Consider the following 27,853-nt stretch of genomic DNA (forward strand, 5'->3'; position numbering starts at 1 on the left):
CTTGATACAAATAAAGTGATTTAATCAGCACTGTTTCCAGCAGCATGGTCAACAAACATCATGGCTTTACAAACTCCTCCAAGTGGTTTATCTTCAACCCAAATACAATTCCAAGGGCAAAAGCAAACTGATAAGCAAGTTTCCCCAAACCGGTCACGGCAGGTCAGTCCGCAAGGTATTTGCAGTAGGTAGGCTGGAAAAAAAATCATCTCACGTTACATCAAAGAGCTCAGAGCAACTCAAACACATTTTTTTTTTAAAAATCTCTCCTCAGTTTCAGAGAGGGAAACCTGGCTGAGAGAAACAGACATGTTGCTGTTTGCAATTACATTTTTTTTGCCTCCATAGACAGAAAATGCAGAGCGGGAGCGTACTGCACGGTGCAGACAGCTTGAGAGGAAACTTTGACAAGAAGAAAAATGTTTTATGTCGGGGCACATTTTCTGAAGAGTGCAATTCCAGATCATAGTCATGCGTTCCACCTTTTAGATCATGTTTATTGAAAGCAAATGCATCACGGAGTTGTTAATCAAGCCATACTTTTTGAGTGTGTGTGTGTGTGCAAGACAGAAAACACTATTTGGAATGACTCACTCAGAGACGACACAATGCGGTTAATGCCTAAAAAGGATGTACAGTTAAAAAAAAAAAAAAATCGAGAGGCCGAAAGTTTGTTGCGCCGTGCTGAAAATGCCAAACACACAGAGGAAAATGTGCATGAAGTTTGAGTTTAATCACTTTGATGAACATTTATAGGAATGGTCACATTCTCTGACGGGGCCTCCAGATTCACATCAATTAAGTGATAGGACACAAACACACACACACACACGAACAGGATATCCAACAGTGGCATGTTTTGTCCTGTTTGAGCTCATACAGACACAAACAGTTACAACAAAACAAACTCTTGACACTGAAAGCAGCTTGATATGGAATGTCATTCAAGAAGATGACCACGGATGATAAATGATGAAGAACAAACAAACAAAAAAAAACATAGACGACATTTGAAGCATATCCACAAAAATCCTGCACATTTCAGTGACTACGTCATCTGTGCATTTTCACCATGCCTGTCAGTAGTGCTCGCACTGAAGTTAAGACGTGTAAGTAGTCAGTTAAAAAACGCACACCTTCTGCCCGGGGGACACATTTGAAGCTGCCTTTCAGATAACAGTTTACATTTTTTTCTATTTTTTTTTCACAGAAACAGGAACATAGCTGAAAGATGACAGACATTTTTTTTTTTTTTAACAATAAATAACGCTGTCTGTATATCGGATGAGCGTGGGAAGCGGGCATCGTCATACATACAGATCGTAGCTGCAGCGTGTCACGGTGCTCAGAGATCGGTGTCGACGCTGATTCACATGAAAGCACTTGAGTGAGAACGGAAAAAAACAATAAAATTTAAAAAAAAAAAAAAAAAAGGAGAAGAAAAAAATCACACGTGTAGCTCATTAGTTTACAGAAATGTTAAAGACACTGGGCTCAAGTTTTTGAGTGCAGGTGTAAACAGTAAATAAGGCTGAAAAATATTTCTAGAAAATAAGCAGTAAAAAATATTCCGTAGTCTTGCTCCCTGGGATTCTTTCCCTGTTAAATGTTTTCTTTTGGAACATCTGCTTTGCATTTTAAGAGAACATGTAGAAAACATATCTATACATATATATATATTTATATATATCCTTTGGTTAGGGAAAGAACCCAATATTCTATACTCTCTTTTCAAGTAGAAGTGATTAGAAAAAAAAGCCATCAGATAAATACAAATGGAGTGAACATGCTAATGTTACTCCTGTGAAATAATGTATCTCTCTTTGAGAGCTGGGATGCTGTCCAACTTCGGGATAAATAATATTTACATTTTACAATTTTTTACTCTTCTGTACGTCATAGCAACGGCTGCTATCAGATTTCTTTTTTCTCCGAGCGCACGAGTAGGAACTCGAGGTGAAAAAAAAAAAAAAAATTGGTCGACTTTGCTTCACGGTTGTTTGTACGACGAAGGAACTCCACGTTGTTCTTGTTATTATTATTGCACAAATAAGACACACATTCGATGTGCACACAGGGGTAAGACTCAACGTTAGACCGATGCAGTCACAATAAGTTAAGACAAACTGAAAGGCTCTGAACTGCTTTGTAACAACAGACAGAAAAGTTGAGGGGGTGATTTTGGTTCTTCCACTGCTATAGGCGTGAAATGTACTCGTCACGGACTGCACACCGCTGATGAGTGACGCTGGTGTGCAGGTTCTCCTAAACAGGTGAAGGACTCTGGTTGTGGTGAGTCCATGGTGGGGTGAAGAGACTGGCTCAGAGGAAAATGAGGGACAAAGAAAAAGAAAAGGTAAAGTAAGTAGCCGGGGGTCGGGGTGGGGTGAGGGGGGACTGGATGATGTGGCTCAGTCCTGAAGAAGGCTCTCCTCGGCCATCCACCCGAGCGAGGGGAGAGGCTGTTCACGTCTGGAGTACTTCAGCTGCAGCAGGTCGCCCACTTCACTGATGGCCTCCAACGCCTGGCAAAAAGAACAGCAGGAACGCCATCAGTGTGAATCCACACAGATATTACTTATGTCGATCATAATAAAGTGAAGATACCCCGACAGACAAGCCACACAATAAAAAAAAACAAAACACAACAACTCAGGATTACACACACACATCGCAACTTAGAAGAGGGCTGCTGCTTCTGCAGGAGATAGATGAAGTGATAAGACTTAATCACTGGTGGATTTTCAAGCACTAAACATGACAGAGGGCTCCCTGCGTAAACCACAACTGAACACAAACTCCTCCACTTCTTTCCACGAGAGACTGTATCAGCATTGCAACACTGCCGGGCACCTGGAAACAATTTACCTTCCTCCTGACCTTTTTTTTTTTTTTCTTTTTTCTGATTCCATGGTTTGAGAAATAGCGAGGGGCTGGCTTTTCCAAAGACGGAAAAAGCGGCTCCTCGGAGCGCTCTACAAAGGCTGGCTGATGCCCTTTAAATGGACTATTACGAATGGTGTTGACATGCTCCTCAGTAAGATGAATGAAGTGTCTTTGGAGAGACAGAGCAGCTCAAATAAAAGTCTCCGTCTGAGCCGCGCTGTAATACTTGGAGACAGCTTTGGCCTTCCAAGTTTCTTCATAATAAATACAAGGACATATTGGGTGCCTTTATTATTCAACAGGCTCACTCACACACACACACAGCTGAAGAAAGCTGATGGAGTGCTAGGTAACTCTTTATATCATGTTGGGGATAAAATGAAGTCTTCAGAAATATACGTCTGTCCTGTAACAACATCCCTTGATGTTGGTCCAGTAGTGCAGAAGACTTTCTCCTTACATCTTGGATGATAAAATGGCATATCTGTAGTGAAGTGGTTGCTTTCATCGAAAACAGTCCAGATTATCCTTAAAACTATTTTACTAATCTCCCGGGAACACTGCTGCCTTTAAGAGATGACCGTTTGTGCTGATGTTCTGACAAAAAGAACCAAACTGTGTGTGACATTTCATGCTTAATCAAATGTCGGGTTGTTCCCACGTCAAGAGGAAGAGTGAAGAGGGCAGTTTTATGTAGGGCCAGGATACATAATGCAATATTATTAGACTATATTGGAGTTTGTGATATATATCTGCACTTCATAGGACATTGGACTGTGTGACAAAATAGAAAAATTGCGACACCACTGTCGCTTTCAAAACCATGAAAAGACAACTCCTACCCTCTATCACGATGTAACACCATCCAAAAATCGATAGAAGACGATATATATTGTCTGATATATGATTAATCGTACATCATTCTTGTGTCTTGTGTCATCAGTTACTGGACGACAACTTACTGTGTTCAGCATCTCTCTGGTATGGGCGGCCGAAACGCAGAAACGCGCCCTGGACTCGATGATGGGTGTTGCTGGGAAGCCGACGACCACTGTGCCGATGTTTCTCTTTAACATCTCCCGACCGAATGCCCTGAAAAAAGCAACGGCGACATTTAGACACGGGGCAAATCTACATCTAACTGATGATCTGACGTCTCCACTGCCGGCACCACATCTTACATGGCGCTCTCTTTAATGTGTGAAACTTAAATCATAAACAGCTCTCCACACATTCTATTTGGAGCGGGGACAACCGTAAGTGAAGTTATTTAAATTAGAGCCTTTGTGTATTTTTAAAATGTCAAATCATTTGGGAGGCTCTTCTGATTAGTCATCCTAAATAACCTTGATGTTTAAAGCACTAAAATATCAAAAAAAAAAAAAAAAACGAAACGGAGGGGAAGAACACACCCAATTTTGGCAGGCATGTAGAGCATCATGGGTACGACGGGTGAGTCATCGTTGCCGTAGATGATGAAGCCCATTTCACGGAGTTTTCTGCGGAAGTAGGTGGTGTTCTCTGACAGCTGTCTGAGGCGATCAGCACCTGGAGAGGGCAGATAAACAGAGGGATAGTTCAACATGTGGGCATTAAGCTTATTGCTGTTACACAGAGCAGACTTGGACGGACAACAGTTAAATCAGTTATCCATGACGGACATGTATTCGGTAGTATCGCCACCTTTCTTCAGTGTAATAGCAGCTCAAAACCATTAATAACTCTGTACTGCTGCCAACCAATGCTCTGCTGCGATTAGAAAACCTCGATAACGAGTATCAGCAAGTTTGCATCTCTTAGCTTCAATGATGAAAGTCCCCTCTCACCCATGGTGCGCCCACACAGGTGTTTTCACTTAATATGCCTAATTAGCCCTCCTTTCATCAGCTCTGTGAGCCGCTGCACAGACTGGTATTGATCAGCAATTTCCTCCCTCTTCTGCTGCATCCTGGCACACAACTTACACCTTTATCATTCCTGTAATTAGTCCGTGAAGTCTGGTGACCACCCACAGCACCAGGCAACCTGTGCAGAGATCTAATCAGCCACAATAAGTGAAAACACATGTGGGGGCTGGAAGGTCCGACAACACTATTCTCTATTTATTATTTATGCTTGTAAGCCCTGTGAAACCATTTTATCAGCTTCTGTTCAGAGTCCAAGTTAAGGAAACAGAAAACTGTAGATGCATGCAACGATAGTGTAAAACAAATGCAGTCTGGCTCAAAAACAGACGATTATATCGCTTGATAATGGAACATGTTGACACAGTGGCCATTTTCTTTACACGTCACACACAGAATGAGACGCTCAGACGTCTTGCTGCTGTGTTCCAAGTTGCGGGTCGTGTGAATGTAGGAAGACTGAAAAACCATTATCAATTCACAGCTTCTAGATTGATCAGCAACTGAGAAGTTGCTCACCCCCAAAACTCTTCAGAGGGATATCGGCCATATTTTCAAGCCATTAGCATGTTAGAGTTAGGAATGAATAAATGATTCTCACTTATTGACACCCATCTTTAACCAAGTTATCTAAAGTTAGCTAATGATACCAGCTTCCCACCCTGAGCATGACATCAGAGAAAAATGGCCGCTGTGTGAATACAGTCTCTTGACCGTCCTATGAATGACATGAAGACGGGCAATAATTTAACAGACAAACCACAATGTCGACCAGAACAACAACAAAAATCCATAAGAGTGTAAAAGCCATCAATAAACGCCATTTTTTTCTTATCATGTCCTGAAGCACTACATCACTTTCCTTTGAAGACAACCAGGAGTCTTTAAAGTCAAGGTCAAAGATACTAAACAAGCATCAATCCTCTCGTGTCAGTCTGATGCACACTATGCATTCACTCGCTGAGTCCTCGAGCCGGGCCTCCAGAGATAGCATCTAACCAAACAAATAACCATATGGCACAAAGCGCCGACAGCAACACTCACATCTGCCTGACTGTGCTGAAAAACAGAGCAGAAACACCCGAGCTTCAAAGCTCCTCGAGACACAACAAAGTCTGACATTATATTTATCCAGACGCTTTTTTTGTTTTTTTCCACAGTCAAGGAATCCAAATCTATTCTCAGTGCTGAGTGATAAAACAGAAAAAAAAAACCAGTAGCATATTATATTCAGACATTTCGCTTTAGCATTCTTTGCATATTGAAGAAAGCTTTGCTCGTCTAGAGCCGTTATTTCCCATCCACATATTTGATTGATGTGAGCTTCAAACAACAAATGTCCATGTTGATGCGGGCCTATGCCGGGAACCATGAGCAGCCGTCCTGAGCGACTTGAGCGCTGCAACAAACTGTTAGCAGGCAGCTCAACTGTCACTTCGACTTTGTGTCAATGTCTGAGTGTTCAAAGGCCTGAATTTCAAACAGTGACAGGGCTGCAACCAATCACAATGCCATTGTTAGTCTTTGAGCAAAACTGGGTTATGTTGGAAGGTCAGCCAGCCTGGTCCTCTATACCGGGAATGGTTTGGAGAAGTACTGATGTGCAACAGTCACACTATAAAAAGGTTGCTCCAGGTGTTTACTCCCATACCTAATGACTGAACGACTGGGGAGCTAAGTAACCTGATCTTATATCAGCATTTTAAGGGGAGGCAGCATCAATCAGGCCCTGTAAAGACTAAAGGGGGTTCCGCCCTGCAAGAAAAACAAGACTTAGTGATCTGTTTGTGTGTGTAGGAGATGAGTCCAGCAGAGTTTGATCTGCTAAGATCTCTGGCCCTGAGCACCATGCTGCTTTGTACCCAGCATGAAGGCAAAGAAGCACACATCCACAAAGAAACACACATCTGAAAGCCATAAAGCGTAGAGGGTAGAAGTGTCAGCATACCACCACTTCAAGACCTTCCATCAGCCAGGGCTCAGTCGGACAGAGGACTGCGACTGTCCACCCATCGTTTTTTATAAAAACGCACACACGAGACTACAGAGAGATTCTCAGAAGTGCAAAAAGAATGCTGAGGAGACACAATCAAACTGCAGGATTTATCTTAACACTCAAAGTGTACAAAAAAAAAACATACCGCACACCTAATAAATAGTGACAAGGCAACCAGATGAAGTGCTACACAAAAGATTAACAAGGCCCAACATCTGCGCTGGATTATTCACACGATATTATCATACGTGTTATTGTTAATCATCAGTAACAGTTTATCGCGACACCCCCTACATTCATCTTGAAATTGGAGACATTGGAGAACAGGAAATTACAGTTTCTGGCATTTGCATCAAAGTTTGTGATTACATGAGACTTGTAAATTTGTGAATGTAAATCATATGAAGGGCATGGACCTGTGTAGCATTTACAGTACATCTCCAATGGGTTTACACATGCCGTACAGTTTGATAAGGCTGTCGAACACACCTCTGTTTGCTGGTAAATAATTGCCAGTTTGTCATAGATAATCAGCTTTTTCACTTGGCTGGGATTTAAACATTCCCACTGTAAACAAGCGCAATCAGTCGGATAAGCCAAAGTACAAAAGTTGGGAAAGTGCATGTGAACTGAAAGAGAGCAAATTTCTGTAAACCAGTCAGACCTCAGGCGTGCAGAGCAGAATTCGATCTGAGCTACAGGCTTTTACTGCCATCTTGTGGCTACTGATGGAAGGTCGGGAATTTCAGAATAGCAGCAAACGCAAGGAAAAACATTTCCAAGAAGAGAGCGTCAGTGCACCAAACTCTAAACATGCTTCATTGGCTTCTTTGTGGCTGGTGCTAAACCAAATGTTGAATTTACATTTATACTTGCTGGTTGTATCTTCTCCACATAAAACACCCTAAATACCCTCTGGAATGGCAACAACTATAGAAGTTTAACAGGTGCTCTCTCTTCTCTTTGCACACAGTTTCATGTTCTGACACCTACCCAGTGTGGTCCCATCCTCTCCCATGATGATCTTCATCGAGGTGATGATCTGCTGGGCCACAGGAGGAGACATGGAGGTGGCATACAGGGCACTGTGAGAGTGGTTGCGCAGGTAGTCGATCAGCTCCTGAAAGAGACAATTTAAAATAATGTTGTAACACTTGTTATTAAGATTCAGACTGAGGCAGCCAATCATAAACATCAGACAAGTAAGTTAGTCTGTTAATGAAGACTCTGAATGGTGATGATGAGTAAAACTACATATTTTACGCAGCTCTTTGTTATTATATGATAGATTTAATAATTTGAATAATATGAATTATCACATTATGTCTCAGACATGTAACTCAAGCTGTTTCAGTCCCAATTCAAGCAGTATTAGGTCTTTATGATAGACAAAAATAATAATGATATTATTTGCCATTTTATCTAACCTTCAATTTGAACGTTTGGATAAAAGGTTTCCTAATTTCAAGGGAAACTTTATTTCAGCAAATGCGCCCCCGTCTGGTCACTGTGGGTATGAAAACTGTCGAATATTTCACATGGTGAGAAATGTGTGTTCTGGGGTTTCAGCCAGTTATTCCTGTTTTCAAGTGTTGCTAAAGCTGTAGTTCCATCTTGTTTATGTATGACTGCACTTCCTCTGTATTTATCTGCACCTCTGCACTGACTTAAAGTGAATGCTCACACAGAATCCAGCCTTTCCAGAAAAACAGGAAGCAAAATTTCCCATTTCTGGTAAACAGTGTTGACCAACACAAAAATGGAATGACGCACAACGTCTTGGGTCTCAGCAGTCAGGAAATTGCTCAGGTCCCTGTAGAGGATGTCTAAGAACTCCAGCTTCTGTAACCAGCATGCTTCATTATTTCCCTTACATTGAAGAAGGGTTCCAAGCCTTCACCCACCTTTTTGCCTCCAATATATCCTCCAGCAGCACCGAAGCTCTTGGTGAATGTTCCCATCATGATGTCGACATCTTTGGGATCCAGGCCAAAGTAGTCCACCACTCCTCTGCCGTTAGGCCCCAAGGCCCCGATACTGTGGGCCTCATCCAGGTACAGATACGCCTTGTAGCGCTTCTTCAGAGCAATGACCTCCGGCAGACGCACGATGGACCCCTCCATACTACAGGAGAAGAACATGATGTTAAAATCAATAAGTTCAGAGTCGCCCAACGACTCATTTATAGTAAAAGACATGCAAAGACCTAATAAATAAACAGTTTATTTGAATGTAATGAGCTTTCTTGCTCCCTGATCAATATTCTAGCAGAGGTTCTGTAATGGAGAATACAGCAACTTCAGCTAGCTGTGGTGTAATTGACTGAAGGAGTGAGCAATTGACCGTATAGACAACCTTTGATTAGTTGTGTATGTGGAGGCGGTTACACCTATGTACGCACAAACTACTCTAGCAGTCCCAGTGGAAATGAGACTCCATTAACATGGCATCAGCACGGGACTGTGTGGGCAGTTTCTCTAAGAAATATATTGATCAACAGGATTGATTACCTTTAGACAAAGTACACTTCAAAGCACATTATGCTTAAAGGAAAGAGGGAACATTATTTTTATATTTAAACAAAGTGTAAGGGAGTGTTGCCATCATGGCTAAGAAACTGTTTGAATGAGAAACAGTGACATCGGTATTCACAATTGGTCCCATCAAACAGTCTATGTACAGTGTGTTGAGTAAATTATTCAGCAGAAAATGTTCCTACGTTGCACTCTAATCTGCTGAGATGTTGCTTAACTTGTCTTGTAAAAGAGCTTCATCGTTTTACTGCAAATTGGTTTGCTGCTACAGTGAAGATGGGGACAGGGTCATGTCATAAAAACAGTCTTTGGGACCCGTGGCAAGATTTGTAAATCAGTCACTTTGCATTGTGACGAGAGGTGTGAATCTTTACTGGCCTCAAATGACTCAAATGACAACGACTCAAATGCAAAACGATTCTCAATCCACCTCAGTGTTTGACACTGATTCTCCTTTCATCCAGAAATTCCTTCCAATAATAAGACTACAGAAGTCTACAAAATAAAATCTGCATCTTTTCAATACATAAACATTAACAAAACAAAACATTCATCCATCTGCAGCGTCTTACACATTTTGTAATCTACAATAACATTGTTTTCACATAGCAGCGTTAAGTTAAGGTATTTACTGCACACACCTCTCTCAGAGTTGGATGCAAAGTTGACAGCGCCTCCTCAGATCTGGGCCGATTGGCTTGGTTTGCTGCAAGTTATTATTTACTGCTGCAGCCGTTGGCTTCAGGTCTAAGTGGCTAATGCGATTAGTAAATGTTGTGAGGCAGAAGTCACGCTCAGCCAAAGTTCATAAAATGCCCCAAGATTTCTGTTCTTAAACTTGCAGATTGATCTCTGTCACCCTCCAACATGCTTCCCACTTAACTCAACAATTTACATAAGTAACATACTGTTAAAGAGTAGGTTATACATTAACATCTGTTTCAAAGTGGTTTCATGGTTTTTCGTAAATGTTCACATAAAGGGACAAATACGCTCCCAGTCTAGCTTGATCAAGATTAATGAGTCACTCACTCAGAAAACTGTGGGCGTCAAGTAATTGGTAGCAAACAATGTGTGTTTTATGGGATACACAGCATAGAAGTAATTCCAGTGAAATAATAATAGAAACAGAAGAAGTGGAAAAGCTCAGTAATGTAGCGCAGTAAATGTTTGTGAGTGTGGGATGGAATGACAGATTATTGTGTTTACCTGTATATTCCCTCCACCACGATGAGTATTTTCTTCCAGGGACGGTGGGTTCTTGGCTGCCCGTGTACAATGGCATCTCTCAGCAGCTTCTCCAGGCTTTGCATGTCTAGGATACAGAGAATGAACACATCTCATGAAGACAATCTTGAACTGAGTGAAGCAACCTGCTGTAACACACCCATGTTAAATGTATTTTCTACCCTGTCAGATGAAGCAGATTAAAACTAATTCCTGTTTCATCGTGTTGAAAGATGCATTTAAGCTTCTTTTATCCCATTTGCTCTGTGTTACTGTGTAACTGTTTGGTATGGTTGCTCATTATTGGAGGTCACCCACTGTTGTGTTTGAAGACCCGGATTGTGGATGCAGACAGGCGGGCACCCAGCACCAGTGACGCGTGATTCAGCTCATCACTCAAAATAAGACAACCCTAAAAGAAGAAGAAGAAGAAGAAGAAAAGGAGAAATTATTCATGTTGCAGTTTTTATTCTATAAACTGTTGATTTCAGCTTCAACATCAGGACAGCAGCAATCTCCAATTAGCCAGAAAAATCAAAAACTATTCAATCCTCTTTAAAGCTCTGATTGCGTAATTGTCATACTCCAGAAAATCACATGCTGGAGTTTTATAGTGTTGAGCAACGACTTTGCTCTTTGATGACGACTGACCCAAAGTCTCCTGCTGTATAACCCATGATCCAGGCTTAGGGGTTTAAGCTGTTCGGTATGTCTGTTGCCATGAATACATTTACTAACACAGTTATGAACTTATATCATTTCTGCCCTTAGAAAAGTAAGAAAATCTCATCATCATGCTCACTTATTACTTTTAATAAATTGGGAAATAATAATCCCAACAAAAAAGTGTGATTTTTTTTAAATAATCAAAGTGTGAGCTTCTTTTAGAAAAATATATATATCCATATATCTCCATTGGAAAGTTTTACTCATTATTCAAAGTATTGCAGACACCATATCCTGTTAAAGTCAACACACCCAAACAGTCAGACTGGTCACACCACTTTCTCTCATCAGTGAATGAATGTCCTTGTTAGACAACACACAATTATACCATGTGAGCTGTGACGGTTAAGAATTTACTGTATGTACACTTGAGACATGGACAGTGACTCAGATCTTTACTGTTCCGCTCTAAGTTTCCGTCCCTCCTGACCTTCTGCCTGTCTGTTTTTTACTCGTGGTTGTGAGGAAACGTTTCACTTGACACAAGGTGCACACTCCTGTCAGCTCAGATTTCTACTTCCTGTTAAAGCGACATGGGTAAGGAAAGAAAAGTGGGGATGCGGGTACGGGCTGGTTCATGTGATAAGCTGAGGTTAGAACAACAGTAAGTCGTACTTGTCAAAATGTTTTCAATGCTTTGGCCGGAAACTAGTGTGTTCTGGAACAGTCTGAACTCTTCAGGCTTGGCTATATATCTGAAAAAAGGTTGCCTGTTTTCACTTGGCACAGGAAACAGTATTTCCTTAAACAATAAAACTATTATAATACACTCACGTAGTGTGGATACAGAGAGTTATGTGACTGTAAAAACACAGGTGGAAAAGATTAAGTAATCAAATCAAGAGGAGTACAATGATCTAAACAAACAAAGGAAGTAAATGAAATTCCATACCTTCCCAGTGAGAGCAGGAATGTTCATGGAGTTGGTTGCGAAGCCCATGCCAAAAGCCATTGATGACTCAACACCCAGGAACCTGGCAACCAACTGCTCCATCTCCTCGTGGATGTCCAGGTTCCCTGGAAATTGCATCACCTCAGTTTAACCACAATTTTCCCACCAGTGCAATGAAAACTGTCTCATGGGAGAAAAGTCATAATTGTTTTCTTCTACGGTTCAACGAATAGTGAGGCCAGTACAGTCATGTTTTATTTTTTTAACTTCTTGCAGTGGTGCTATGGAGCTATTTTTGTTTGAGCAGGTCCCTTTTTCCGCAAGGGGACGCACAATCACGTACACATGCATGCAGGTGATGTGATACACAGCACTAACAATGGAGTCACACTGTTCTGCTAATCAACAGGTGGCAGTAACACACCATGTGCTGCAATGCCTCTGCAAAGGCAGGCTTGACTCAGAGTACAAATATTTGATCGAGAATGAAATGCACTCTCGCTGCCAAACTCAAAAGGGGGCTGCAGGATGCAAGGTGCTAAGAACTTCAAAGCTTTCAGAATGCATCACCATAGTTCACACTCAGACTTTCAGTTCTTCAGACCCACTAACACCACTTGTTGTTTGCTGAAAAAGTGATCAACAATGGAGGGAGCAGTCGTTGAAGTACCAGCAGTGTATTATTCCGCTGACATTTAGTTATCTGAGGTATTGTATTCTTTTTTTTAGTTTTTAAATCAAGTTTCATGTCTGTTAGGATATAATATTTTGATTTAACAAGATTTTTTTTTCAACCAAAATGAACTTAATTCTTTATTCCATTAAGGGTAATTGTAACTGACACTAATAATCATAATACATGTGTACTACCAATAACCATGAAACTGTGATTTTTTCTGAGATAGTGTGAAATAACATCCATTTCATCATGAACTCCCTTTTTATAATAAAAACACTCTGACAAAATGAAAACTCATGACAGCTTTTTGAAACCATTCCTCATGTTCAGAATAACGTGATTGATCCTCACCCAGCTCACAGCGAGTGCTGCCCACTCCCACTCCATACTTCTTCGTGGATTCAATAGCGGCGTCAGCACAAGCCCCGACGTTCTCAGCAAAGCCGAGGTAGTTGTACGAGCCCATATTGATGACGTCCTTCACCACCTTGCCTGTGTGCCTGAGAGGGACGTCAGAGTCACAGTTAACATTACTACCTTGAATTTGTGTTGATAGCAGTAATTATCTTCAACATGTGCGCCTGTCTACCCTGGTTGCCCAACAACCATTTCATGCTCAATGTTATCCATTAACTGGCCCAGTTATCATGTGCCGTGCTAATATACAATAGTTTATTGTCCCATGGGAATTCAGCTGGAACGGAGCATATTATACTCTACATTCCAATGAGATAAGTAGGAAAATATAACACAACCTTCACTGTTATCAGAGTAGTTTGCCTACAGAGATATATGAGCACTGTCCCCAGTTGTTTGAACTGTTCTAAAAAAGCCTGAATACATTAGCCCCAGCTAACACCAACAGAAGTGATTTTATACCTGTCTTAAAATATCACAGAAATCAAGCAATTAGGGGATCAGTGATGTACAGCAGTACAGTGATATTTTCAATTTCCTTAAGGTGAGAAGTGCAAATTAAATTAAAAATGGGACAAAAAATAAAATCGCCATAATGCCATTCATATAAATGTTGTCCTATCTCAATTGTATCTGTCATCTGAGGAGAACTTTATGGCTGCTCTGTGTTTGTGTTTCTGTTCAGTGCCACATGACAGATACTAGCGATTTCAACATAACCATCTGACTCATGGATGACATCACACTTATTATTATCACACTTTATATTATCGGAAACTTAGGGTCAATGACTGAAAGTGTAAATTGATAAACTTCCCGATGAGGTGTGGAGCAGAGGCACAGAAGAAATCAACCTTAAGTACAAGGGACAACAAGCACTCACATCCTTTGCCACAATACCGCAACTTACTCGAAGGTCCAATTGTAGTCATGGGAAACTCTCTCCACCAGGTCCATCTTAGCACCAGGAACGCTACAGATAGGTCGGTTCCAGTTGTCTCGAATCCTCATGTACAAGTTCCTGGTGTAGAAGTTCTCAAAGTCCTGATAGAGTGGGACAAAATCCTGCAGGGGAAAGAAAAAATATTGATGATTTCTTTATATCATGTCTAAGCAAATCATTACATTCTAAAGGAGCCATCTTTGTTCTGTGGCAGCCAGGGGAAACAGTGAATGATGACTGCGAAACCACAAATCATGGGTGTGACAGAGAGTGTGACATGTGCGTGAAACACTGCGATAGCTGTCATAGCAGGAGGGGCCATAATTATTTTCTAGGATTTAAAATAAAACTGTTTTAATGAACACCTTAGTTTTATCATAAGTAGCTTTTCAAAGAAAGTCTTAGAGCATTTGGTCAGATTGAACTGACATGAACTCCTCTGAATTACACATTACAAACCACACTGAAAAGAGTCTGTGTGTTCATAATACTTTACCTTCTGTTCCTCTCTCTCCCGAGCCACATGGCACTTCTCGATGTTCCAGTGGCGAAGGAAGTCTCTCAGGTAGCCAAAGATGGTGAGGATGCCATAGCCCATGTAGGTGAGCACGGCCACCAGGAGAGGAGTCTCCTCAAATGATTCTGCAAAGGGCTTCTTGTACAGGCTGGGGTTGTGTGTAACATTTTGGTTCTGGGGGACAATAACATAAATAAGTGTCAGTTACAACTGACATAGTAAAAGCAAACACCTTTTTTTTTTCTCCCTTTTTTAAAGTAAACAAATCGAACTCCCAAAACACAGATTTATGGTAATAATCTTGACTAACTCACATCACGTTATGTCATGTTGAAAGAAGTTTAAGTGGGTGGTTTTCCTTTAAAATGTCATGGTTTATCTCTGCTTAAAGTCTGTTTACTCATTAATCTGCCACAATAGGCAGCTCAATAAACTGTGATATAAAGCAGACCAGACCAAGCCAGTATAAACTGGGCTCAGACTAGACGACAGCAGGGCTCATTTGATCAAATTGTGTTTTTCTTGGAAAGAGAGTTCGAACCCTAGTGAAGGCTGTAATAAGCAAGTCAATTCATGGAAACCTAACCACTCCCGGGCCCTCATGGACCAGTGAACGGTAATATGGCCATCAATCCAGGGTTCTAATTCATTAAGTTTTATGAATAGCAATATTGATCTTGGGTTATGGGACTATATAAATGTGGTCACACTTTGGAGGAATCCCACAAAAAAACAAACTAGCATCACTGCATTTCAGACTGTGGACTGGCTGTCTACGAAACAACATTAAACAAATGAAGGTGGTCACTCATTACAGGCTCAGGCCCGCAGCTTAGCAACCATGCCTCATGTGACCAGTCATGCTTCTCCAAGAAATACCTCTGGGGCAGGGAACAGGAGAGCACTGCACTGTGTGTGTGTTTGAGTGTTTGTGTATGTGTGTGTGTGTGTGTGTGTGTCAAAGCCAGTCAAATAGGTCTCTTTTTTTAAGCTCCAAAAAGAGACCAGGTAACCATAAAAACCATGGTTTGTCAACTGTCTCAAGCAGCATGCACAAAAACACATTCACATTCACATCCACTCAAAGAGACTCCAACCACGGCTGCTAAATACAGTTTGACCAACTGACGTCACACCTGATTAATCTTTTATACCTGTGGACAGACTGGGACTGGGAAGAGGCGGACCCGTTTCATTCGTTTATAGCTGGACAGCAGAGCCAATGTTCCAAGACCATCCTTTCAACAAACTGGAAATTTGCTCTTTCACATCATGCCTGCCCTGCAGCTCAACCGATAATGATCGCATTACATTGTGAACACAATCAGAAAAGCTTGCGCATGGGATTAGTCTCACATTAGGCCTGAAACAGAGAAAATAAGTGAGTCCTCTCTCTGCTTATTTACTTATTGACGCTACCATCCGAACAGAAAGCTTCCTGTAAAATCATTTATTCATACATTCTCCATATAGTTGGGATTACAGCTAGCTTGATATGGAAAAATCCCTTTTCCAGCTGGTGACCTCGACCCAGGAAGACATACTCTATGTCACTGCTCTGTTACTGTAAAATCGTCAAAATACTGTTACTTGTCCTGTGAGAAGTTAATAGACCAGTTAACATGTTGACCAGCAGATTTAAGAGACACTGAAGGTCACAGTCACAAGAGGCATCGAGTTCTTACGCACCCTGGTTTCTCTTAGAGACGCAAGTCTGGGATTAGTCGCCTTATCATGAACCAGCAGAGCTCCTATCACAACAGCATGAGGTGACCCCATATTTACAATAACGATAGCAATCCTGATTAGCACTAACCTTGAAGCGTTGTTTACACCATCATTCACAATCACACTGTTTCACATCATTGGAAACAAATCATAAACACACTGGTCTGGTTCATCTAAGAGATAGGAAAGTCCTCCATGGTGAAAAAGTGACTTCCTTTAATTAGTCTTGTGACTCCAAATACTTTGCTCAATGAAGTTTACTGACGCCTCTTCTGAATTTCTACTGGGAATAACCTTCAGGATAATGTCTTCATCCTGCCTTAATCAGGCAGGATGAAGACATTATATGCATATGGTGGATGTTACGGGTATGACAGCCATAGCATCTGGATTGAATTGTGTAAATCCACAGTTATGTTGAAATCAGCAGCTTTAAGCTGTTTAAGTCTGGAGGTCTGATCTTGCCGAATGTAAGAGATGTGATGCTTTTCTTTCACTACAGATCTCTCCTCTGTGTCCGACCCAAACATCTAAAACAAAAACACAAGGGGGTGAGTGTGTGTGCTCCACCTCCACCACTACACACAAAAACACACAGAAACTCCAGAGTTTCTGTACTATTCCCTCCACCCTGGGAAGGACCACACCCTACCCCAGCCTGGAGACATTCCTCTCCCGCTGAAGTGTCATGTAGAAGCAGGCCTGCCCTCCTCTCCCAGGAGACTCTCTCTCTCTCTCTCTCTCTCTCTCTCTCTCTCTCTCTCTCTCTCTCACACACACACACACACACACACACACACACACACACACACACACACACACAGACACACACACACACAGCTTTTCTGCTAACAACACAACATGGCCGTGGTCTGTGTAAACAGAGACCGGTCTATCTTCACCACACATTCACAGAAACAACAGGGTGTAAGGTTACAGCAGAAGTCACCACTACAATCCACCCTGATCAGGTAGCAGGTAAGCTTGAGGAAGTTTACCACGCAAAAAACAAGAGGTTTCCATATCAACACAGGTTACAGGCTAAAGTGTGTGTTTTAGGAACAATATTGTTTAAAATACGACGTACTGCTGGAGACGGGTGATTAGGAGTTGTAGATGAAATTCCGTGTAGCAAATGTCAACAGCTAGCTTGAAATATGTCGCATTGGGACAAATCCCGCTCGACTAGCTTAGATGTAACGCTTAGAGGCCCGAGTGTAGTAAGTTTAAATCAACTTAGCGTTAATCTAATTACCGTTGGTGTTGATATAACACTGTCGACTAGTGAAGTGATGCAACGGTGAGGCTGTTGTCACACAGCCGGTGCTCACACTTTCCGTGGTGCCTCCAAATACACCACAACAACAAAAAAAAAAAACGTACAGTCGCAATACCTAAAACGGAAGCAAGAAATAAAAAAGCTAGCGAACGTTATTTTTTACGAAACTGTTCGCCTACACACAGCAGCAAACACAGCAGGGCTTGTTTACGGTCCTCCCATGTCGAGCAGTTGACGGTTGGGCCTTACCTTCCTCTCCCTGGGGCGACGGTACTTCTGTGGCTGTTGAAACAAGCAGTGGTTCTTCACGAAGCCATTTTTACTCGATTTCCGCCCGTTTGAGGTCCGGTGACAGGCGTCTCCGTTTAGCAGCTTGTTAGCGGAGCTTTCCGTCATCTTGGTCGGCCGGCTGCGACTGGTAATTTCACGATTTCAAGTTGGCCAACTTGTGTAACGTTGGTCGTGAAGTCATGTATGAGCAGGGAGGAAGACGGGTTCAACGCCCACTCTACTCTGTGGCCGCACGAGCCTGCCGGAAATCCACGCCCAGGAGGAATCTCATTGGCCAGTGACGTTTCTTCGGTACAAAGATCGTCTATAAAAAGAGTGACTCATAACTCTGGCCAGGATTGTCGGTATCAGTGAGGATCATTTCTTCAGTATGAGGCCTCTCATGAGTAAATAAGGGGTTTTTATTAACAGCTGTGATTAGTTGACATCTCCAAGAAGAGATTCAGTTTAGTATAATTTAGTAATTAATTAACTTGATGCATTCTAGCTTTAGTAAAACAAATCAATCAAACAAAAACAAATGTATGAAAATTAATTATATTATAATTAATGTAAAAAAAAATAATAATCTGAATTTCTGTAAACTTTGATGCCTCTCCATTCTGATGTTTTCCTTATTGGCTGCTAATTATACTGTGTGGCCTGCCCTCTTCCAGGTCTGTGGCCTCTGCCTGCTCAGTCCTCCTCCCGGATCCACACGCTTCACAATTGTTATACTTTGTATCAGATATTCTGTCAATGCAATCTGCAAATTGAGGTGTTGTTGTTTTGTTCTGTAATTAAGACATGTCTGTCTGTGCTGGGAGAGGGACCCCTCCTCTGTGGCTCCTCCTGAGGTTTCTTACATCTATTTTTTTTCCTCCTGTCAACAGAACTGTAAACCCGTAACTTCATGTTTTATGTATAAAAGCTTTTTTCATGGTGACTGAGTCTTGTTTGTTCTCAGTATTTCTAAAGTGGACATATCAAGTCAATTAATTTAGATTACATGAACTGGTTATTACTTTGATTATTCATTTAATTCTCCGCTCTATTAGAAGTGTATAACCTTTTGAAAACAATATCATCAATAAGATTTTTCTTTTAAATTCAATCAATGTACATTTTCTTTCACACAGTAAGCAAATCAGCTGCAACTGCAAGCCTCACAGATGTTCATTATTTATGCCCCAGGTAGTCCTTGTTAGTATGTTGTAGCCTAAAAAGATCAAATAATGTGATAAAAATCAGAGACATTTTCGTATTTATGACTGATCAGAATCTTAAATCATGTGATTCCAAGGGATCATGATTGACAAGTGTCTGGCCCCTTTCCGTGACATCACCCCCATCAATTCATTCACATGACATCCAACATGAATTTATGGTCAAAGTACAGAACAGAAAACAATAACACTTGAGCTGTGGTGTCCCAGATGACCCAAATCCTCCTTATTATAATATGAGAGTAATGTAACTTGATTCCTTTCTGATTAGTTTTTATTACTTCAATATCATGGAAAATTAAAAACCAATAAAAATGAAACATATTTAATCTTATTAAGAACAGTGTGCTCTGTGTCCTGCCTCAGTTCTGTTACTTCCTGGTTCAGTCCAGGTGAACCCCCAGCAAAATAAGTCCCACCCTCCTTGAGGACGGGGATTGGCGCCCGCCAAAATTAGCTGCTTCGCGCCTAAATTGAGACCCGCCCACGACTCGTTGAGTGTATTTCGTGCTAAAACATTTAGAAGCTTCATAAACCACAGGTGGATCTTCACTTTGGTCGGAGCAGCTCTTCTCTGAGGACACGAACAAGGTCAGTAAACTATTCTGTGTGTGTATTCTGCTTTACTCGTACAGCTCCCTGTGCAGCACAGGTGTATTCATGTCTGTTTGGGAGGTGTACAGATCAGTTATTATCTACCAGTCTCAGGTAATAAGTCCAGGTGATATTCTTTCATATATCAGTGAGCTGTACATAGTAACTACCTTCATGCTTTGTCCAAGCCCTGCAAGTTTTACATATGTGCCAGTTAAAATGGAGCCAGCCTCCCTTCTCATGTTGGTGAGGTTTGTTTTTGCCTCAAATGTTTCTGAAATAACTCTAACAAGAAGCTGAACACGTCCCTTTTAACTGTTAAGTGTAGCGGTAAATTCGGCTCGAACATAAACCTGTAATTACATCCAATTAAATCCGTTTGGGACATTGTGTTTTGCTCTTGCACCAAACTCCATTGTGATTTTGGTCGTTTTTTTTCTCTGCCGTGTTTATTACATGGATAACTCACGGTTAATCAAACGTTGGTCACTTTCTCAAAACAAGTCGGTAGATTTGGTAAAATCGGCATGAAGCTTTTTAAAATGTATTCATTAGAACGCCATGAAATCTGGTTAGCTACCGTTTGCTAGTCAGTTGAAGTGAGTGGTTATGTTATGGTATGCTAGCTAGCTGACTTTAGAGTTGTTGGAGATGCACTGCCGGGTTTGTTAGCAGCGGCTCAGCTGCCTTTATTAACGGGTAAGGGCACATGAAGCGGGTACTGAGACTAAAACGAGCTTATAAAGACGTCTGAGTCATTTAATCGTCGTGTTTTTTACAGACGTGTTTGCATGTTAGCTAAGGTGTGTGTCTGTTGGAGAGTGTTAGCATGACGCCATTATCGTGCTGTGTAATGTTAGCTTGTTAATACTAGCATCATTACAGCCTAATATCTGAGTACAGCACAGTTAGCTAACAGGCTTCATGTGTTGACTTTAATAATGTCTCAGTATGTTAGTATATCAGCATCTAGAAGGTAATTTTTAGCCGCTAAAGTAGTTTATACACACAATATGCAGCCATTGTAGCCTGCACAGAATGTATTCAGTGTGTTTGTCTCAGTTTTGGTTTAATGTGTTTGTTAAATCACTGCACTGACTCCCTGTGTTTCAAAGGATAGACTTTGAAATTATTTTACTCGTATATAAAGCACTAAATGTTCTCAGGACTTAATACATTTGGTTTACCTTTAAAAACACATTTATTAAATCAGATTATAGTAGATTTTACAGTGCAGAGTGATGTGAGACTCCTGAAGTGATGTCATGCACATGGTTACAGACTGCTATATCATCCTTTATTTTAAAATTATAATCATCTTTTTTTCTGTTAAGATCAGAATGTATATATATGTATATATATGTGTGTGTGTGTATATATATATATATATATATACACACACACACACACACACACACACCTTTGCATGTAGTCATCATGTTATACTCAAGTTCTTACTCCTCTCTCCAGGTGAAAAGTGGGACTTGTCTTCATCTTCAAGTGGAACAGCTGGTGATCAGACCTGGAGAGGCGAGTCACCTGGTCTAACAAGGTCAGTGCAGTGGAGGGACAAAAATTAAAGGCAGAAAGTGTGAGACTGGTCAGTTGCTGTTCATTAATACTATATTATTTAACATGTATATCTACTCTGTTCAGCCACAATATTAAAACAACTGACAAGTGAAGTGAGCATTGATCATCTTGTTACAATCAAATGTTCTGCTGGGAAACTTTGAGTTCTGTCATTTCTGTGGATTCTCTTTGACAAACACAGCCCACCCAAACACCGTTCAGACCAAGTACACCCCCTCATGGCAAAGAACCCAAGGTGTCAAACTGGCCTCCTCATTCTCCAGATCCCAATCCAGTTGAGCATCTGTGGGATGCGCCAGAACCAACTACCATCCATGTTGGGGCCCCCATGGATTGTTCTTGGCTCAGACTGCATCCTGTGGATGCTCAATTGTATTGAGATCTGGGGAGTCTGGCGGCCAGGTTGACACCTTGAGCTCTTTCCCAAGTTTCTCGGGTCGTTCCTGAGCAGTTTTTGCAGCAATGCATGCGCGTTGTCCTGCTGGGGGGGCACTGCCACCAAGGAGTGCTGCTGCCATGAGAGGGTGTACTTGTTCTGCAGCTGTGTTTGGGTGACTGATGTTCGTCAAAGAGACATCCACATGAATGCTAGGACTCCTGGTTTCACAGCCGAACATGACATTGGAACACAATGATCCATGTTATTTATTTCACCTGTCATTGATTCTAATGTTGTGTCTCTCAGTGTGTACACATGTTAAATACTTTATGAATTATATCAGATAAATGCATTTAGGCACTATAACAAGACTTGTTTATATTTCCTCTCAGTAAAACAAAACTGGTTTAAAATACTTCTACTTCCTTTGAACCCTGTGGGTTTTGAGCTGGGGCTTTTACATTTTAAATGGACAGCTTCATATATGTAGATTCAGCATTAGCATGAGCCTCGGCCTATTCGACCAGCAGGCCACTAATAAGGATCGTATTCAGTTCATGATGTGCAACTGTGTGGTGGTGAAGTTTTTGGTTCAGATTTGGTTCTTGTCGTCTCATTCATGGTAGAGGTGCAGCAAGCTGAGCTACAAACACCAGCAGAATGACCAGAGACATGAGCGTTTGTTAGTTTGTCTATGTCCTATCTAAGTTGAGCAGAGCCTGGGGTTAACATTGGTGTTCTTATTCATGGTAAGTGCAGCGAATTGACAGCTACAACACCAACAGAACTGAGTGGAGACGTGTTGTTTTGGAGGCCTTGTTGTGTAGAGCTTTCCAGTTGTTAGTGGTCTGCCAGGCAATTCTGGTGTTATTATTATATTATTATTGTAAGTTATAGGTTAACCTGACCGGACTTCAGCTATCTTCAATGGCAAATGCCCGAGTGCTGTCCATCGGAGCTGTAAGCAGTGGTTTCCATGAATGGCAGTAGTCAGGCCTTTGATCAGTTGCTGGTATTGGTAATAGCGTATCTTACGAGCCCTTGTGCGATCCCGCCAACTTACAGGTCCCTCATGTTCAGACACCTATGGTTGGTAGAAGCGTGCACAAAGTGTGCGTGTTTAGTTTGGGCCTCGGCCTGGCTAGGGACATGCTCAGGGCCACGGTAGAAGCTAGCCTGACGCCACTAAAGCAGCTTGGATCTCTGCCCTCATCTGTCCATGACGATTCCCCTCGCGAGTTCAGTGTGTATGGGCGCGATGCCTTTGCTTGAAGATAATGTTGAACCTCTGTGATAAAACATAATCAAAACAATTGCAGGAATTCATTTTCTTTGCAACTGTGTGAAACAGCATCCTGCTTGATAACACCAAGCAGAGATCATTATAAAGCTGTTACAGGGCCCTCGGCCTCACTGTCCAGCAGACCACTAATAATGATCCGATTGTGCTGTGGTAAGGTTTTTTGTTTGGAAGCAGTTGTTGTGGTCTTGTTCATGGTAGAAGTGCAGCGAACTGATAGCTAAAAACAGTTCGAGCGGTTGTTAGTTTGTCTGCGTCCTTCTGAGTGTATTGAAGGTTTGTTGTCAGTTCAGGTACATCTCCACTCAAGCGCGCAACTATGCATTCAGAGGGTGATTGATAAGCTTCATGAAGCCTTGGAAGTTGTTGTTTTGCTTGAGAAACATTGTTGTATAAAGCTTTTCAGGCTAACAGTGTTAGCTTAAGAATGTTGAGCGCAGTAAGTCACGACTAACAGTTCACCGCCGTAGAGGTTTGCCTGGCAAACCTGGTTATCAGGCTTGTGTGAACTGACCAGCCATGGCAGACATAGGGCCCACCACAAAACTCACAGGATTCAAGGAGTGTTTTTACAGCTAGTGGATAAACACAAAAAATATATTTTGAAATGAAATGTATATGAAAAAAAGCCCTCTCACTGTTAACAACTTGGCTCTCTATGAGTCCTGTTAATAGCCCGTGATGTGCATAGACGACCTGAGAATGAGACTCAAAAATCAGCGGTTTGAGTATGCTTCGTGATTATGGCGACATCACGCAATTAATCAATTGATTAATAATTGTCCCCCATAATGCAGGACACTGGGTTTTTTTCATATTTCTTCTCTAATGTCTCAACTTTCTGCTTTTAATGCTGGGTAGCTTAATCTATAATAATACATCATGTTTGATCAGTGAATATTTGATATTGATTATATGAATGTACAAAGTAACTAGTAACTAAAGCTGTTGGACAAAGTGCCATGAAAGTATGAATAATATAGTTTATTATAGTTTAATCAGTTTGAAGTTGCAGAAAATGTAAATACTCAGGGACAGTAAGTAGCTCAAAACTGAACTTAAGTAAACTACCTTAATGAGCATTCAGAATAATTTTACATCAATGTAAATGTTCAAACATTTGTTTATGTGGATGACTTGTTTTAGAGACTTCATATAAAATAAATAAAAAAACAAAACTAAATTTATGCAAAATATGAAAAGTATTTAACATGTATATCTACACTGTTCAGTCACAATATTAAAACAACTGACAAGTGAAGTGAGCATTGATCATCTTGTTACAATCAAATGTTCTGCTGGGAAACTTTGAGTTCTGTCATTTATGTGTATTCTCTTTGACAAACACCACCCACCCAAACACCGTTCAGACCAAGTACACCCTCTCATGGCAAAGAACCCAAGGTGTCAAACTGGCCTCCTCATTCTCCAGATCCCAATCCAGTTGAGCATCTATGGGATGCGCCAGAACCAACTACCATTCATGTTGGGGCCCCCATGGATCGTTCTTGGCTCAGACTGCATCCCATGGAAGCTCAATTGGATTGAGATCTGGGGAGTCTGGCGGCCAGGTTGACACCTTGAGCTCTTTCCCAAGTTTCTCGGGTCGTTCCTGAGCAGTTTTTGCAGCAATGCATGCGCGTTGTCCTGCTGGGGGGGCACTGCCACCAAGGAGTGCTGCTGCCATGAGGGGGTGTACTTGTTCTGCAGCTGTGTTTGTGTGAATGTTGTTTGTCAAAGAGACATCCACATGAATGCTGGGACTCATGGCTTCACAGCCGAACATGACATTGGAACACAATGATCCATGTTATTTATTTCACCTGTCATTGGTTCTAATTTTGTGGCTCTCAGTTTATACACATGTTATATGCTTTATACAGAGAGACTCAAAACCTCCCAAAAAAGACTAGACATTTTCACAGTGACACACAAAATAACCACAAATATACACAAAATCTCCCCATATACACACAAAATCTCCCCATATACACACAAAATCTCCACAAAGACACAAAACCTCAACAAACAAAACAGAAACTTTCACAAACACACAACCTCCACAAATAAAACACAAAACCTCCACAAACACACAACCTCCACAAATAAAACACAAAACCTCCACAAACAAAAAACCTTCACAAACACAAAACATTCACAAACACACAACCTCCACAAATAAAACACAAAACCTCCACAAACAAAAAACCTTCACAAACACAAAACCTTCACAAGCACAAAACCTCCACAAACAAACACAAAAACCTCCACAAACACAAAACCTCCACAAACACACAAAAAACCTCCACAAACACACAAAAACCTCCGCAAACAAACACAAAAACCTCCACAAATACACAAAACCTCCACAAAAAACAATACATTTTCACAGTGACACAAAAAATAACCACAAATATACACAAAATCTCCCCATATACACACAAAATCTCCACAAAGACCCAAAACTCAACAAATAAAACAGAAACTTTCACAAACGCACAACCTCCTCAAATAAAACACAAAACCTCCACAAACAAAAAACTTCCACAAACACACAAAACCTCCACAAATAAAACACAAAACCCTCACAAGCACAAAACCCCCACAAACAAACACAAAAACCTCCACAAACATAAAACTTCCACAAACACACAAAACCTCCACAAACACACAAAAAACCCCACAAACACTAAAACCTCCACAAATACACAAAACCTCTGCAAACACACAAAACCTCCAAAAATTAAACACAAACCCCCCCCCCCCCAAAAATACCCACAAAGAGACATCAAACTACCACTGCTCCTTTTTTTCTTCCTGCAGGTGATGGGCGAATCGAAAGGAAGGATGAACAACACGAGCAGTCGAGACGAACAAGACAAGCATTCAGGATGAAGACAAGCCACAACAGGAACCTGAAGCAGCAGTGGTTGTATGTTGTGGTTTTAATCCTGCTCACCCCTGATTTTTAAAGAACGTGTTGAGTCTTTCCATGGAGTCCAGTGTCTGCTCTCAGCTGCATTGTTACAGCTTTAACTATATTTAATATATACATTTCTTTCTGCAGTGGAGTCCAGGGCTTCCATTACCTTCATTATCTATTCCTATTTGGGGAATGACTGATTTGGAAACAGGGCCCATGTGTTGTTTAATAATGTGTGAGCAGGTTAGCGTCTCTCCATCTCTCATCACATTAATGAAGCTAACAGCAGCTCAGTGAGAGGGTTTCATCACGAAGCAGACAGATAAAAGGTCATTTTGAGCAGCTAAAGTAGTTTATATGCTCATTATGCAGCCTCATTGTAGTCTGCACAGAATGGTTTCTGTGTGTTTGTCTCAGTTCTGGTTTAATGTGTTTCTTAAGTCCCTGCACTGACTCCCTGTGTATCAAAAGAAAGACTTTAAAATCCTAAAATCCTTTTACTGGTCTATAAAGAACTAAATGTTTTCAGTAGTGAACACATTGGGTTTACTTATACGAGGGGATTGGGAGGGATATTTAAAATGTTTGTTCTGATACAGTTACTTACTAAAAAAAAAGTAGTCTGTTGTCTGTGGCTTTCAAATAATTAGATGCATTTAATGCATATTTTTTATCTGTAGATTATTATAGTAGCTTTTTTCCCCTCCTGTCTTTCAGATGCTGTTTTAATGTCTTAATGTTTTAATGAATGCTTATATATGAATAAACTTGCCTAAGTGAGGTTTTATTTGACTGAAGATTTCTAGATTTCAACCTTTTAGATCTCTAAAGAGCTCATGAGTTTGAACCTACGAAACCTCCAGATACACACAAAACCTTCACAAATACACTTAAGAACTCCACAACGACAAACAAGATCACCACAAAGACAAAAACTCACCACTGCTGTTCTTTCTCATCCTGCAGGTGATGGACGAGTTGAAAAGGATGAATCACCGGGACGATCAAGACGAGCCAAGCGACAGATACGAGCCACCACAGGAGCCTGAAGTGGCAGGAAAAGTGTGAGTATCTGTCAACTGTACAAGGTGTATCAAATCTGGATGATACATCTGCAGTGTACTGATGGTCACTGTTGGTTTCTCCAGAATGACCAGATGAGCAGTGAGCTGGGCTCTGCAAGAAAACACAAAGAGCAGTAGGCTGCTGAGGACGTCGCAGCTGCTGACCCTCTTGTTGGGCGACGGTTTCCTGAACTGCAGGACATTGGACAGACATTTCTTGATGAAAACTCCTTCAGGTCGTTGTGGACTGCGACTTCACCTGCTCACAGACATGGACTCTGTACTTTTATTCAAGCCAACTTCTCATCAGCTTTTAAAGAGGAACAACAGAAAGCGCCCTGACTGGAAACATGACTGAAAAGAGGTAACTGCCACCACACCATCAGACTACAGACAAACAGACAGCTCCTGTCTTCAAATGCACATCCAGGCGTGTCATACGTTTGCAGATGACAATAACCAATCAGAGAGCTTGTTACATCGACTAATTTGTGTTTTACCTCATTTTACTGGCTCGAGGACCAAAGTGCCATGGAAAGGCTAAATTGCAAAGCAGACAGAAAAGGAAATTTCCCTTTTAAAAATCTCTATTCTTACTTACATTTTTTAATCCAGCTACTTGTCTTTTTAAACCATATTTTCAAATAGATTTTTTAAATTCCATTATTATTTATAACACGTTTCATGTCATGTTTCTTTGAAAGATGTTAAATGATGGTTTTGTAAATTAGTACGCACTATTTATTGATGGATTAAAATTTCATTTGTAAATTCTA

General features: G+C 41.1%; 1 protein-coding gene and 2 long non-coding RNA genes across 5 annotated transcripts in view; 2 read left to right on the plus strand and 1 right to left on the minus strand.

The window, feature by feature from the left end:
- Positions 1-7,870, plus strand: part of LOC119013064 — a 28,734-nt gene extending 20,864 nt beyond the window's left edge. The window contains exon 3 of one of the 2 annotated variants that reach the window (XR_005072679.1): positions 7,760-7,870. This is a non-coding gene — a long non-coding RNA (uncharacterized LOC119013064). Of the gene's footprint in view, positions 1-3,829; positions 3,964-7,759 lie in introns of those variants that run through there. The other variant, XR_005072678.1, reaches the window with a different exon arrangement.
- LOC119013058 (serine palmitoyltransferase 2-like) lies at positions 1-18,267 on the minus strand. Its single transcript, XM_037087406.1, has 12 exons — positions 17,978-18,267; positions 14,701-14,895; positions 14,172-14,326; positions 13,196-13,344; positions 12,166-12,290; positions 10,866-10,959; positions 10,530-10,635; positions 8,691-8,910; positions 7,780-7,906; positions 4,299-4,434; positions 3,849-3,978; positions 1-2,525 (listed from the first exon to the last, which is right to left on the minus strand). Exons 1-12 carry the CDS (start codon positions 18,122-18,124, stop codon positions 2,412-2,414), a joined length of 1,698 nt encoding a protein of 565 aa, XP_036943301.1. The 5' UTR covers positions 18,125-18,267; the 3' UTR covers positions 1-2,411.
- On the plus strand, positions 17,237-27,853 carry LOC119013063. 2 transcript variants are annotated; one of them, XR_005072676.1, is made up of 6 exons: positions 17,237-17,427; positions 18,676-19,815; positions 21,289-21,370; positions 25,914-26,022; positions 26,980-27,077; positions 27,162-27,853. It is a non-coding gene; the product is annotated as an uncharacterized LOC119013063 (long non-coding RNA). The 2 variants fall into 2 exon arrangements; XR_005072677.1 differs by lacking the exon at positions 17,237-17,427 and adding an exon at positions 18,279-18,405.

Source organism: Acanthopagrus latus, chromosome 22 (genome assembly GCF_904848185.1).
Source record: "Acanthopagrus latus isolate v.2019 chromosome 22, fAcaLat1.1, whole genome shotgun sequence".
NCBI classification, from domain to species: domain Eukaryota; kingdom Metazoa; phylum Chordata; class Actinopteri; order Spariformes; family Sparidae; genus Acanthopagrus; species Acanthopagrus latus.